The 14,035-nt window shown below is 39.2% G+C and overlaps 2 protein-coding genes across 4 annotated transcripts in view; one reads left to right on the top strand and one right to left on the bottom strand.

Moving 5' to 3' along the window:
- DENND11 (DENN domain containing 11) overlaps positions 1-14,035 on the top strand; it is a 79,557-nt gene that overhangs the window by 7,021 nt on the left and 58,501 nt on the right. The window contains exons 2-3 of the mRNA XM_070266019.1: positions 3,691-3,759; positions 5,806-6,020. The gene's annotated coding sequence lies outside the window, so the exon portion shown is untranslated. The remainder of the gene's footprint in view (positions 1-3,690; positions 3,760-5,805; positions 6,021-14,035) is intronic.
- Positions 1-14,035, bottom strand: part of WEE2 (WEE2 oocyte meiosis inhibiting kinase) — a 34,637-nt gene that overhangs the window by 3,165 nt on the left and 17,437 nt on the right. For all 3 annotated transcript variants that reach the window (XM_070266017.1, XM_023639844.2, XM_070266018.1), the window contains 7 exons: positions 12,301-12,352; positions 9,892-10,064; positions 8,576-8,697; positions 3,568-3,714; positions 2,803-2,910; positions 2,591-2,676; positions 1,643-1,813 (listed from right to left, as the gene is read on the bottom strand). In XM_070266017.1, the coding sequence (XP_070122118.1) occupies positions 1,643-1,813; positions 2,591-2,676; positions 2,803-2,910; positions 3,568-3,714; positions 8,576-8,697; positions 9,892-10,064; positions 12,301-12,352 (859 nt within the window). The remainder of the gene's footprint in view (positions 1-1,642; positions 1,814-2,590; positions 2,677-2,802; positions 2,911-3,567; positions 3,715-8,575; positions 8,698-9,891; positions 10,065-12,300; positions 12,353-14,035) is intronic.

Here is a 14,035-nt window from a genome sequence, read left to right as displayed (position 1 = left end):
AAGGGAAGAATTAGAAGCTTCAGTGTTGGGAAAATCTCCCCACCCAAGCCAACTCCAACCCAGCATCTGCTGGTGGATTTTGAGAAACTCTGCTTCTCCTTTGTGCTGAGGGAAGAAATAAATGAAAACTTAGCTCCACCTGAGACAGGAATATCATCCCTTTCTGGTAGCATGAGTCATCTATACCTTTGACTTGCCATTAAGTATCATATTTTAGAGCTAGTTGGATGACTAACTAGTCTAGTGCCTTAATTTTAAACAGGGAGAAACTGAGGTCCTGAGATAAAAAGTGACTTGTCCAAGTTATTAACATGGCCAAGACTAAAACTCGTTACCCAACTCCTAGTTCAGCTTACTTTCTACCACAACATGCTCCTTTTTCACTTAAAATTAATTAAGGATACCCAACCATGACAGTATTCCTACATAACATATCTTCAGGTAGAGGATGCCTGTAACCTAAAATGACTTGAATATGGTAGAAAATACCTAATTATATATAGCAATTAGCTGTGTCATATAAAGAAGAAAACACTGAATCTTCCATTTAGCGACCAATGTTCAGAGCCAGCTCTTCCATTGACTGCGTAGCCTTGAGTGAGCCACTTAACTTTACTGAAACTCAGTTTCCCTTTCCTGATATTTGGGATAGCAATATTCACCTTCTGGACTGTTGTGAGAATTAAATGAATTAACATAAATGTATTACCTAGCACAGGGCCAGCATTGAGGTTCTCGATGAGTATCAACTAAATCTAAGAGCAATTTACACATAGAAATAGGTGATTAGACTATGAACAAAAGACCACCATGAGGAAGGGTTTGCCTTCTTTCAGGAAAGCAGAAGTGAGAAAGAAGGACAAGTTTGTGACTAAATTTGAAGTTTTCAGGTAAAGTGTGAAACTCTAGTCTTCAAGGGAGTAGATATTTCTAAAGCTATTTTACAGATCCTGTTCCTGAAGCCATGAGCTAAGTCTTACATATACATTTTGTCATCTTAGTACAATTCTAAGCTTCTCGACAGTGTGGGTTTTTTGTACCTCTCTGTTTCAATGTAATACCTACCTTTCCTCGTCCCTACACATCCTCAGATATCATTGAGTACAAGCAACACATAGATTCCTGAATTGACAGGAGGCCTTTCTTCCGATAGCTCAAAAGATTGGTGGTACTATCAATAAAGTAGCTTATACTTTATTCTATACACTCTAAATTCAGTTTTTTTAGTGATATCACCACTGTTACCATTGACAATAGTTAAAATCCTGAAATAGGAACAAAAAGACCAGGTTTGACTTTGGAGATAATCAGTTATCAAAGGTGAAATACAAGTCAGAGAACTGCTCTGAGCCTCGGTTTCCTCAACTGCCCACCTTACAGGGTTGTTAGGAAGGGCAAATGAAGAAATGCAACGGGATTTTTGAACTATAACATAAAAGATTTTTATGATATTCTCTAAGTTTCCTTGAGAAGCTTTCCATCTTTCCTGTGTCTTTCCTGGGCTTGCTAGTCATGATTCCTTTTTCCTTCCATCTGTGGCAGGCCCAACATCTCCATTTCCCTTTCCCCACCTACTTGCAATGACATTTAAAAAAAGAAAATAGACATTTCCATCTTCTCTTTATCTCATAAGAGACGTCACCTTGAGTAGACCGCAAAACTCTTCCGAGAGCTCCTGAGGAATGTCCGGAAGGTTGCCCTGACGGATATGATGCCATGCAGCGCCATTGGTGGGTAACGACTCTGCTCCTGCAGCCACTGCAATTGTTAATCCTAGGGCAAATATGTCTGCTTTGGGAAGGTGCTGATAATCCTTCAAAACAGAAGACAGGAGGCAAGTTAGTTTGCCAAGTGAAGTGAGTGTAGACTGAAATATAACTGGTAGGAGAGGTTCATTTGGGTCTGTATGAGCTTAAACAGACACAGTGGGCAAGGGCACATCCACTGTAGTTAGTGGTTTATTTCTAGAGAAGATAGAGGATAGAGCACAAATCCATCTGATTAACACTGCTGTGCCCTGAAGGATCTAAGGCAGGCTCTTAGTGCCATTTTGCTCTGTCGTGCTCAAATAGGCTTGAAGCATAGATTGGCTGACCACAGACAGGAAAGACTCATTTTTTTCTGGATTGTCACCCTGGAGGAAGTTATATCTTTCCTAGGCCTGACTCCACAGACTTCCTGTAAGGTGGCCAATTAACTAAAGGTCATTTCAATGATAAGAACTGGTAGTACTATCAGGAGGTTAGGAACATGATAAAGATGGGTTGGACCAATAAAGGCTTCCTTCCTACTAGGCAATCCATAAGTTTGGAATTCTAAGAAATACTAGAAACAGTAAAGACCCTTTACAAAGAACAGTACAAACATTGATTAGAACAGTACAAACATTGATTAATCCATGATCAAGCCAGCTTCCCTCATGCTTTTACGGAAAAATTTCTCTATCTTTGGTCTCCATTCTGAATAGGAAAGGGATAATATAAACTTAAATTATAAATATATACTTTTAATTTCTTGCACTGTGAACCTTCATTTGAGAGTCAAAAGTTTCAGTGGATTATAAAATAGTCTTCATTTCCCTAATCTGTACCTCTTGCAAAATCTCATTAGCCAGGAAGCGACTATCTCCCTCTTCCACTTTAGGTTTACTTATTGATGTCACATGACCCAAGTCACCTGAAAGAAGAAAAAAGAAATAGAGCTCTTTAAAAGTATGTCTTTCTTAAAACTGGAATAAATGAAGTCATCTGTATGAATTCTATAGGATAATAGTATACAGGTCTGGGTATAAGACAGACTCACCAATTTTATACATCACATTGGCAGAGAGAAACCAATCAGCTTCATTTTCAATCTCTTCTGGAACTACAGGCGAGTCACTTTGCATCTTATGGCAAATGAAGATGTTGCCTGAAAAAATACAGAACTGACGTAACTAATGATTCCTAAACTTTTGGATTCCTAAGAATCCAAAGATTCCTTTCTGTATTTGATATTCAGCTACCCTCCTTTGCTCCTCCTCTGTGTGCCTGTAACAAGACTACCAAGGTTTATTTTCTTCCGTGGAATCTCTCACACTACTTATGAACAGCTCAGTGATTGATAATACCTATTCAAGTGAAACTGATCTTGTACTCCATCCTCTGAAGAGGCTGGTGGCCTCAAAACAAAGAAATAAGCAAAAAACACAGAACAACGTTTCCTTGTGTTTTGCATTAATGAGTGCCAAAAACATTCATTTCTGCTCACTTTGATCAGTGCTGAGTACAGCATTAGTCATAAACACAGGATGTAGCCAATTTGCTGTTACTTATCTATGCAGTAAATTAAATACCTGTTTTTATACTTTGGCTTCACTATCTGTGAAAGAGTCTTCTCTCTCTCTGTCCCCTGGGCCCGGGGAGAAATGGTTAAAGCTGTTTAACTGAAATTTTTTAGGAGAAACAAATGAAAGGGATTCTGCTATCAAACAGCATCTTTGACACTTGAAAGACACATAGACACAGATTGACAATGGTGAGGAAAGAACGAAATATGGCCAGAGGAATAGAGGGGAGTGGTACTGACTAGGTTTGATGTCCAGGTGCACCATGCCAGAGCTGTGGATGTACTTCAGCCCGAGGGAAATCTGTAGAAGGATGTCCTTGAGTTTTGGCTCTTGGAAATGATTGCCGGACTTTGTGTTTTCAGATATAGCAGCCTGCAAGCTCCCACCTGGGAAGGAACAACAAAGAGTAGCCCCACAGAATGAGAGAAAAGGTATGAGTCTTATACATTAAAGCATAGTAAATATCCAATAAATTCCTTGTGAATGGACTCAGTCCAACAAGTCTAGATTACTTCAGTGTTGGTGCAAAACATAGTATCTGTCACCTATCTATACCACTGACATGTTGGAAAGAAGAATTACAGGGCTTTTAAAGAGGAAGAGAAAATGTCATGTCCCAGGTATCCGATATGTGGCCCCATTGCCTTGAGGATGCCCCAACAAACATGTTAAAGGTTTTACCCAATTATTAACCAGAAGGGCAATTAGGCCTTGTCATATAGCTTCTATTGGTATTGATGATTAATTCCATGTCAGAGTCAAGCTAGTAATTATAGGCCATTAGTAATTTTAATGTAATTGATTCAAAGTCTAATTCCACTAAAAATGTATCATGAAATAAGAACATTTAATGATTGCTGCCCAAGGAAAATATAAAACCTCAATATATACCTGAATCCTATTTGAGCCACAATATTTGTACATCAACTGTAGGCTCTTGGTTTATCATTGTTATCAATAAAAAATAAGATGTGAGCTCATCTGACTACCTGATCTTGGATGCCCCTGTCCTTGGGCATTAGAACGCTTCCACACCCTTTACTCATTAACTAGCATTCACTGGCAGCCTCTTCAGTCACCCTCGAGAGCCCTGGGTCTCCCTGCAGTTGTAAGGCCCATGGCTCCACCCTTCAAGTATGCATCAGAACAACAGGACCCGAGATGGCAACAGCACTTTTTAGGATATCCATATTTAAAAACATCCTATATAAAACTGACTAAGATTCATCTGTCATGTTAAAATCATTAAATTCAGAAAGGAGAAGAATTCAGCCCCTTTAGAAACATAAAGAGGGCTAAAGTAAAGGTTTTTTCTGAGAAATCTTCTTAGAAAAGAATTTGTGTACTTTAGATGACATTAATTAGAAAGGAAGAAAAAGTATATTGGCACTTGTTAAAAACGAAGTCACCACAAGACAGGCTGCAGGTGAGGTTAGGAGGTATGACAGGAGGAGGAGGCCTGCCCCATGTCCACTGGAACTCGTTTCCATACTAGCCTGGGTGTTCCTTTAGGGCAGGGCCTGCATCTTGTTCATCTTCACTTCCCCAAGGTCTGGCATGTAATGTTATCTGAACTGACTGTTATACTGGCAACAGAGGGAAGAGAAACACTGAACCAAGGATCCCCTAAAGGGTATGGAAGAAGGAAGCATCTGGGGGTACTGGAGAATGCTTTATTATGTTCTTTTAGATTGTAAGCAGAGATATTTCTAATCCCCTGAAGAGCTACAGGTATTTAGTAAGGGTAACTAGACCAGTGCTAGCAACACTTTTAAATACCTAGAAGCCCTGTAGGTAAGATGAAAGTTAGCCAAGTAATAATGAACAATGGTAGAAGTTACTGAAAGTACTCGTTTATGCCAAGGTATTAAAATATCCTTATTTTGCTACAGCTAACGCTGATTGTCCACCTTATAGAAGAGCATAATTAACTGTTTACTAAATAATGTTAACAAGGAAGTAGGTGCTTATAGACATAGCAATACTGAATGAACTGTAAGCTTCATCCCTGCTCATGTCATCCTGCTACCCTGGAGCCGTAACTCCACACGGCAACGTACCGCCTGGAGACGGCTGCTGTAACTGCCAGCATTGCGCCCTAGGAGGAAACAATCAGTTCCTGGGCAGCTCTTTTCAAACCATCTTTCTGAGATGAGCTGCTAACTTCCTTCCTTTAGATAAAATAAAGGTACTTTCTCCACTTGGCACACGCACAAAAAAAACATACAAAAATGTATCCATGTTTTCCTGTCTGCTCGTTAGGCCAAACAGATACCAAAACAAATAAATAGCAAATACCTTCTAACAACAAAATGTAAAAAGCAAACAATTCAGTAGGATATTTTGTTGATACATTCATATTCTCACAATCTTGATTTTATGTTGCCAACTACAACACAAACATATTTTTCTGTCAGTAAAGTCGTTCCTTGTTTGCTTGATGGAAAAATATAACCAGTCTTTATGGTGTTCCACAGAGGATGCCGACTTCTGGATGTCACATCACTCAAACAAATGTGAGAGCCACCATTCTAGGGGAGAATGTTCTGTAAAACTTCAGCGACAGAAGACATCACAAGAAAATACTGCCTTTCGGAAGAGATTAATCATCCCATCCTGCATTGGTTAGGATCTTGGTTGCAGAATCAACCTACTAATGGAAAACCTTCATGTTTCTGAAGCTGACCCAGAGGTGACTCATAGGAGATCTTAGCAAAGGTGGGCAAGGAGGGAACATTGGATTTACTCAGGGCTCGGGAGGGACAGTGGGGATATTAGATGACGGCTAGTTTCTGGTAGTTGTGATGCAAGTTATCTGAATCATCTCATTTACAATCTGAGTTAAAACCATAACTGTACATGTTCTAGCCTGACTACCATGACAGACGGGGTGCACAGGGGTGAGGGTGGGCGTGAAGAGACAGGGCTTGAGGAGGGAGAGGGGCAAAGGAGGGGATGCAGGGGGAAGGAGTAGAAGGAATGAGGCACTGTCTACTCTGCTTCCTTACAGATACTTTGGACTTGTTATCCTTTATTTAGAGCCACAGGGCGGTTTCAACATGGACTATCCATAAATACAAACAAGACAAGTTATAACAGCATGATTTTCCATGATCAGTTCATATTCAAAAGGTTCAGTGTATGTGAATTACATTTTGATAAATCAAAGTAACATTTTAATTGGCAAGTACTCAGTGAAGTTAGTGGATCATCATGGTGAACAGACAATGATTTCCCATAATCTGTCACATCAAGTCCAAAATCCACTGCCTGGCTTTCAAGACCCTCTGTAGTCTTCCCACACTTTACCTGGCTGATCTTGTTTCCTGCTCTAGGGGTCACGTCAGTCCTGTTAATCTCCTTACTGTCTGCTAGGTCAGACCCATTCCCACTACCATGCCCTTTGCCTGCATGCTCTTCCCCTAACTGGCTATCTTCCCGCTACTTTCCTAAACTCGAATAATCCTCCTCAAGTTCTCATTGAAGTCTGAGCTCCTTTATGAGATTTTCTTGGGTTACTCTAATAACAACTATTACTGAGTTCTTACTATGTATCGGGTATTGACACTATGCTAGCACAATGCTAGCATTTGACATGGAGTGTTGCTAATTCTCAAACTACTCCCTTGAGTAAATATTACTATCTCTTAGCTCAGTGAGATTAAGTGACATCCCGGTGTTCATACAGCTGGTGAGTGGCAGAGCTGGGTTTTGAGCCCAGGTCTGCCCACCTTTAAAGCCCAGGCCCGTTGCACCACACTGTGCTGCGTTGCTCACATTCATCTTCTCTGAACACTTTTTATCCATAGCATACCATTTGGCTTCACACCCAATTGTCCCTTGTGGATTCACTGTAGCAAATGGAATGCTCCTTGAAGATAAGGACTTACCTTATCTCACTCTACAGTATTTCTCACCCTAGAGCTTAATATAATGTCAAGCCTATAGAAGGTATTCAAGTATCAAAAGGAAAAAAATTGAAATCTTTACATTGCCTCAAATCAGGTTAAAATTAGCTTTACTTTACTTTATTAATTTTTGTTTGATATTATATTTGTTTGTAGCTAAAAGTCATGGAAATAAAACCAATCTTCCTTATAGAGAGAGGGAGGGGAAAAATAGGGTCTCTCAGGTTGCGGTAAGAGGGAATTACGAAGAGAAAATGACTAAGAAAAGTTTCAATCTCTCAATCACAAGTATAAGGAAAGGGTCTGGGTTTTTCTTTTCAGAGAGAATATTAGAAAAAGGGATTTGGGATGAGCTTCTAGAGAAAAAAACCCCACAAGTTCACTGATCACTGATCACTGTCCTCAGAAGCCAGGCTGAACATACACCCTCAGAGCTATCGAGTGGTTACGAAAATTGCTCAAAGGCAGACTGTACTGTTAGAGAAACGCCAAGTGGGTGCATGTGTGTGGAGGGTTTGGGGGAAGGATGCTCTCATCCATTATTACTGCGGCTAGAATATGGACTGCTACTCCTAAAACAATGGCAAGATTCTATTAATTTGGTAGCACTTTCTACTTTACCTCTGAATACTTTGATGAAAAATATTTCCACGAACAACACATAACTGTTGTTGTGTCAACTCCTTAATCATAGATTAGAAATGTTAAACCAAAGGACCACTCTTTGTGATTTAAATAGCCCAGAAAAAGTTTTACCGATTACTGTGTATGTATCGTCCTGAAGGACCCAGGAGAATAGATCTGAAGCCACTAAGTTTCAGTTCCAGCTCCCCGACCCCATGCCCTTACTCTGGTGAGAACACTAAAGCTCAAAGGTAAGAAGCAACAAGAAGCATGAACAATCCCCAAACTCAGGAATCCACTTGAAAATTAATTAAAAAGTTGTCTGTATAAGTTTTCTGCCCCCTCCCCCAAAATGGTAGTGACTATGGCTTGCATCTTTTAGAATACCTGGCAAATGGTAAAAGGATGATTTACCATTCAAACCACTAGGGTAAAAGTTTTCTAAGTATTAACTAAATTATGAAGAGGGTGATAGCTTCTATGCATCAGCTACACACCAGCTTTGAAAGAAATATGTAATAGCATAAACCTGAAATTCCTTTTCAACTGGATTCATTTTCTCCAGCTCTCTGCTTCCAAGCAAGACTGTAGTACAGACTTTTTAGGTATTTCTCTGCTATACCTGGCATAAACTACAAAGAGGAAGCAAAGATTCTTTTTTCTGAAAACTTAAAAGTTCATCTCCCTCTCTGTAGATATTAATCCACATACTTACCATTGCAGTATTCATTCTGAATGATCATGTGGTCATCTTCTGCCCATGCGGAATAGTAACGTACCACATGGGGGTGATGCCCAAGCACCGCATGAGCATAAACTTCATGCAAAGCCAAATTCCTGAGAGACAGAAAAGCATTGAAAAAACTGAATCCAGATATTATACATAAAACTGTTTTTGAAAGACAAGATATGAGGCATTATTAACAACGGCAGAACACTTATTGTGTGCTCACTGCTTGCTTACTATTTTATCTCATTTATGTCTTACTTCTCTCATTATTACTTTCTCTCATAATTACTCAGTAAGATACAGTGGCAAAGACAAATGCTTTAGAAAGCTCAGTGACTGCCCCAAGGCCAAGCTAGTAATAGTAGACCTAAGATCAGAACCCTGGTCATCCTGATACCAAAGACCAGGGTTTTTGCTTGAACATGGCATATGTAAAGAGGAATCTTAGGTGGTTACTACTCAACAGCAAACATGCTTTGGGTCTTAATTTCACCACATCACAATCAAAAAACCTTGATGGGCTTAAGTAAAAGCCTACTTGATTGTGGATATTGTGACGTGTGGATCTTCTCTATGAAGGCTAGACAGACAGAGTCAATATTAAACTCAGCCAATGTGATGCAGTCACACGGAAGCCTGGGAGAGAGATCCGTTATGGAGTAGGAAATCCAACTCAAGAAAAGCCAAATATAGTACTTGATGAATTTCAGTATAAAAATGAAGAATTCCAAAGTCTGTAATTTCAGATTCAGCAAGCATCGTATTCTCACAGTTCATAAAAAGCAGTAGGTGAATCTGAAAATATTTGTTTTCCTTGTGAGAAGGAAAAACTTCTGAACGAGTACTTCTGGGAATGAAATTTAAATTTTTGTTAAGTTTCAAAGACTACAAGCAAGGAAAAATTAACTATTGAATTTATCATTAATACCAAGTAGAGATAAACCAGTGAGTTAACAGTAACTTCCTACTTGGCATTATTTCTGATGAACTAAACAGGCACCAGAAGATTATTCCATAAATCTCTTCATTAAAAGAAAGCAGTAAGATCAGTAGGAAAAGCCATGAGAACTGAGAAAAAACAAAACATGATCTGAAATGATCATGGTATATTTTGGGAAATATCTATGATCTGGAAAACTCAGGTTATGAATGTGACAACATACAACGGAAGGGAGGAGTGACTAAAAAAAGTAGCAAATGGTATTTTTTTAAATGACATCAGTGCTATTATTTAAAATATCTTGGCAACAGACAACTTTCTAAATCCGTTTGTATTTCTAGTACATTTCAAAGATACTCACTCATTTGATAATCCTATGAAAGATTTTGTAGAACGTTTTATTGCATAAACACATCCATCCAGCCTCTTAATGCACTTGTAGACTGTACCAAATTCTCCAACCCCAATTTTTTCTACCTCCAAGAATTCTTTTTCATAGCGGGAAGCCATGTTGGTTTCTCGTAGAACACATCTCTGAAATATTTAATAAAAAGTTAAAATAACTTCCTAACATATTGTGAGCGATAAAATCGAGGAATATTATATTCCTAAATTTCTCTAAGTTTTCAAAAATACTTTCGAGGCAAATCCGTTGGATTCTGTCTGTGTCAGTATTCATGGTAGTAAGACCCTCCCCAATTGCTAACTACTTTCTCTGTACTCTTTATAACCTTCCATACAACTCTGTACTGACATTTCTCTTTTCTGTATTCTACGTCTTTTTCTATATTATTTCCTTCGTCTGGCTATACTCCTCTTCTTCTCTATATGTTCCTAGAGGGGACACATCTACTCACAGCCAGAGCTACTGTGCTCAGCCAAAAGAGTGACTAGGATCTGGATGGAACATATTTAAAAAAAAGAAAGAAAGAAAAAGACGGCACTTCCCTTTGACTTTTGTCTACCTGCCTCACACTCTGGCTGTTAATGTTTTTATCTCAAGTCGACTTAACATACTTGTTTTCACTTTGCTTCCTCAAAAATCTTAGTCTGGAAAACAAAATCATCAAATTGATATTTTCAGCTTACGTGCTCAGGTATAGCAACTTCTCCCCCTCCTGGCCAACTAGCAACATCACTCATCGCCCAGCTAGTAAATAACCCCAGGCAAATCACTGAACTCCTTTATCAGTTTTCTCATCTGTAAAACGAGGATCATAGCAATTCTTCCTCGGGGTTCTTTTAAATATTCCATGGGAAAATATCTGTGTGTGTATGTATGGGTGTGAGTGTGTGTAGTTTAGTTCAATGCCAAGCACATAGTAAATTCTCAGTAAATGGTAGCTATGATGACAAAAATCTCCATAAATTTACATGAATCTCAATCCAAGCTGATTTATCTCTACAAAGTCATCTTTTCCCAATGTCCCCATTAGCAAGAATTTTTTCATCTAATTTTGAGTTTAAAAAAATCTTGACTCTTACTAGCGCTTCTTTTTCAACATGCAATTCCAATCAGTCTTCATCAGCAAGATCTATACTTTTGACTGCCCTTAGCCATTCTCCAATTGTTTCCTCCACATCTGGATTTGCTATAGCTACCAGCCCTCTCTCCATCACCTCTAATAGTAAGAATTATTTTTGCAAACTGATACTGTAGAATCAAACACACCTAATTGTTTCCCACAAGGAATCTGAACTTCTGCTCAGAGGCCTCAAGGCGTTCTACCAACTACTCACCCACCACCTTCCCATCCTCATCTCAGACACCAAATAAGCCAGCTTACCATCCACATCACTCCTCTCCCTCCTCCCTTTGCACACTGAACATAGGCATGTTTTCATGATATTATAAACATTTTAACAGCAATTTAATATTCCACAAACTTTAAACTGTAATTTACTTGGACATTCTTCTATTATTGGACATTTAGTATGCCTTTTTTGTTTGTTTGTTTTACTACACAGTTAAGGCTGCAATAAACATCTCTGGTGATAGTATTTACAGTATTATTTTCTTAGGTTAATTATCAAATGAGGGATACTAGATCAAAGATTGTGAGCATTATTTAAAAAATCAATAGATATTGACACATTTAAGAGCTAAAATCTTATATATAAACTACTGGCTTTATGCCATTTTTCTCTGTTTTTCCATGTTTGGATTTTAAATATCTTGATTTTCCTTCAATTTTATACCCCATGAGTATAGAATTTTTTCCCAAATCAAAGGTAGAAGCAGAGGCCGGCCCGGTGGTGCAGCAGTTAAGTTTGCACGTTCCACTTCGGCAGCCCGGGGTGTACCGGTTCAGATCTCGGGTGTGGACATGGCACTGCTTGGCAAGCCATGCTGTGGTAGGCATCCCACATATAAAGTAGAGGAAGATGGGCACGGATGTTAGCTCAGGGCCAGTCTTCCTCAGCAAAAAGAGGAGGATTGACAGCAGATGTTAGCTCAGGGCTAATCTTCCTCAAGAAAAAAAAAAAAAAGAAGAAGCAATAGTTTTTAATTTAAAAACACTTCAAGGTAATGATTCAGCAATATACACATCAGACACTGAAAAAGAAACAGCTAGCTAAGAATATAGACCCTGGTGGGAGTGCAGATAAATTCAGCTGCAAAGCATATCTGAAAATCTACAAAGTGGGGGGTGGGGGCGGTGGAGGGGTTGGTAAAGGGAGAGAAAGGGAGAGAGGGAGAGACAGATAGACAGACACAATAAGAAGAAATGACTATGTCATGACAGCTGAGCCAAAGAACTATGCTCACCTTGGCAGGCAGCCCTTGTTCTACCTTGCCTTCCTCTGGACTAGCTTCCTCACTTTAAAAAAAAAAAATGATGTCAATGTATTATCACTGTATGTAGGACTTACTGAGCCTGATACTATGCTAGGTTCTGGGGCTGTAAGAGTACATAAGACAACTCCTTCCCCTCTTCAATTTATATTTGCGGACAAGGATAAAAAGAAAATTTTAATGTAAGATATCAAGGGATACCATAGACAGAACCCAATTACTTATTTCAAGAGTGAAAGTCTTTCCCAAAGGAGAGGGTATGTAAGTTAAGATTCCAAGAAGGAGTAGGAATCAGCTGAGGGAAAGGTGTGGGGTTTTAGTCAAATAGAACATGTGCTGAGAAGTGGAGGCAGGAGAGTGCACAGGACACAGGTGAACCTGCAGGTGGAGCAAAGTGCTCTTCACCACCACACATGCAACATCCCCCTCCCACACGTGCCTCCCCCAGAGCCTGACTGTGTCAGGTCACAGGTAAACTAAAGGAGAGCAGACTGAGCTCTAACCCTGGCTAAGATATTTTCAATAAGCTGAATTCTCTGACAAACGGCCTTTTTGGCATGAGCAGTTGCATTCTGGATCTTTAAGTAGGATTTCAATTTTGAGATCAGCCAGCTGTAGGCTTTTCTTCTGAAGTACAGGGTAGAAATGGCAAATGGAGGACATTACACTTCTGGAAATAAATTGATCCTGGACATTCGTGACTTAAATTTAATATTACATTCTAATACTTTATAAAATAACAATAGAATAAATGGGAGAGAAAAGTATCCTCTCAGAAACACTAAGTGATGTTACTCAAGTGTCACCACTTTCATTGCCAAGAATTTAAATTAGCTGTCTTTTCCGGCTAGCTTGAGAGGTGAAACCATTAATTCTGATGGTTTACAAAGAATCCTAAAGAACTAAAACCAGTAGAATTCTTGGTAACCATGTGGTCTGGTGTGCTTGTGCTGAAGTCCTGTTTACTTAAGATCCAGGAGATAGTGTTGAGAAAACCTTTTCTGGCCACAAGGCTGGTGAATACAGTCATTGATTCCGAAAGAAACAACTCAGCGTAACATATTAAATGCCTTGCAAACTTCAGCTTGTTGGTTGTGCATTTGTTTTGCTGAGTACACATGAGCCCAAATGACTGGCCGGTTTTAGAGGTGCTGCCATTCTACAAAAAAGAACCCCTGAGGAGCTATAGTAAAGAAATGCCCCTGAGTAATACACATGATCCTTATTGGATGATTTCTACCATTCACTGCCTTTGTGGAATAGTGCACTTTGGCTTTCCACTTTTAGCACCTCTGAAAGCAATACTATCTTTTTCTCTTCAGCCAGTCTTCCTTCACCTGCAGAGAAGTTCAAATCCCTGCTCTATAGCTCTCATCACCAGTCTCATGAACTAGACTCAAAACGACAATGTACTCTTTGAAGTGTGAACTACAGCTTCTCCAACTGCTAGCCTCATATCAACCAGAGGAGATCCCTTGAATGCAATTCCATAGCCCATTCAACTTCCTAAGGGAAGTCAGAGGTCTGTTGCTTACTCTGTCCTGTTCTTTTATAGAGAAGGCAACTTATGGTATGCTTCAGAAGGGAAAGACGCTAGAATCTCTATGACACAGCAGGTTAAACCCAATATTGACATTTAGGAAGGAGGGAATATGTAAACATGTTATCAATTTCATTCGAATAGAGTTTTTCTTCCTAATCTTATTTT

Source organism: Equus caballus, chromosome 4 (assembly GCF_041296265.1).
Source record: "Equus caballus isolate H_3958 breed thoroughbred chromosome 4, TB-T2T, whole genome shotgun sequence".
NCBI lineage: Eukaryota > Metazoa > Chordata > Mammalia > Perissodactyla > Equidae > Equus > Equus caballus.
The sequence above is the reverse complement of the archived record's forward strand: the minus strand, read 5'-3'. Positions and strand labels throughout refer to the sequence as shown.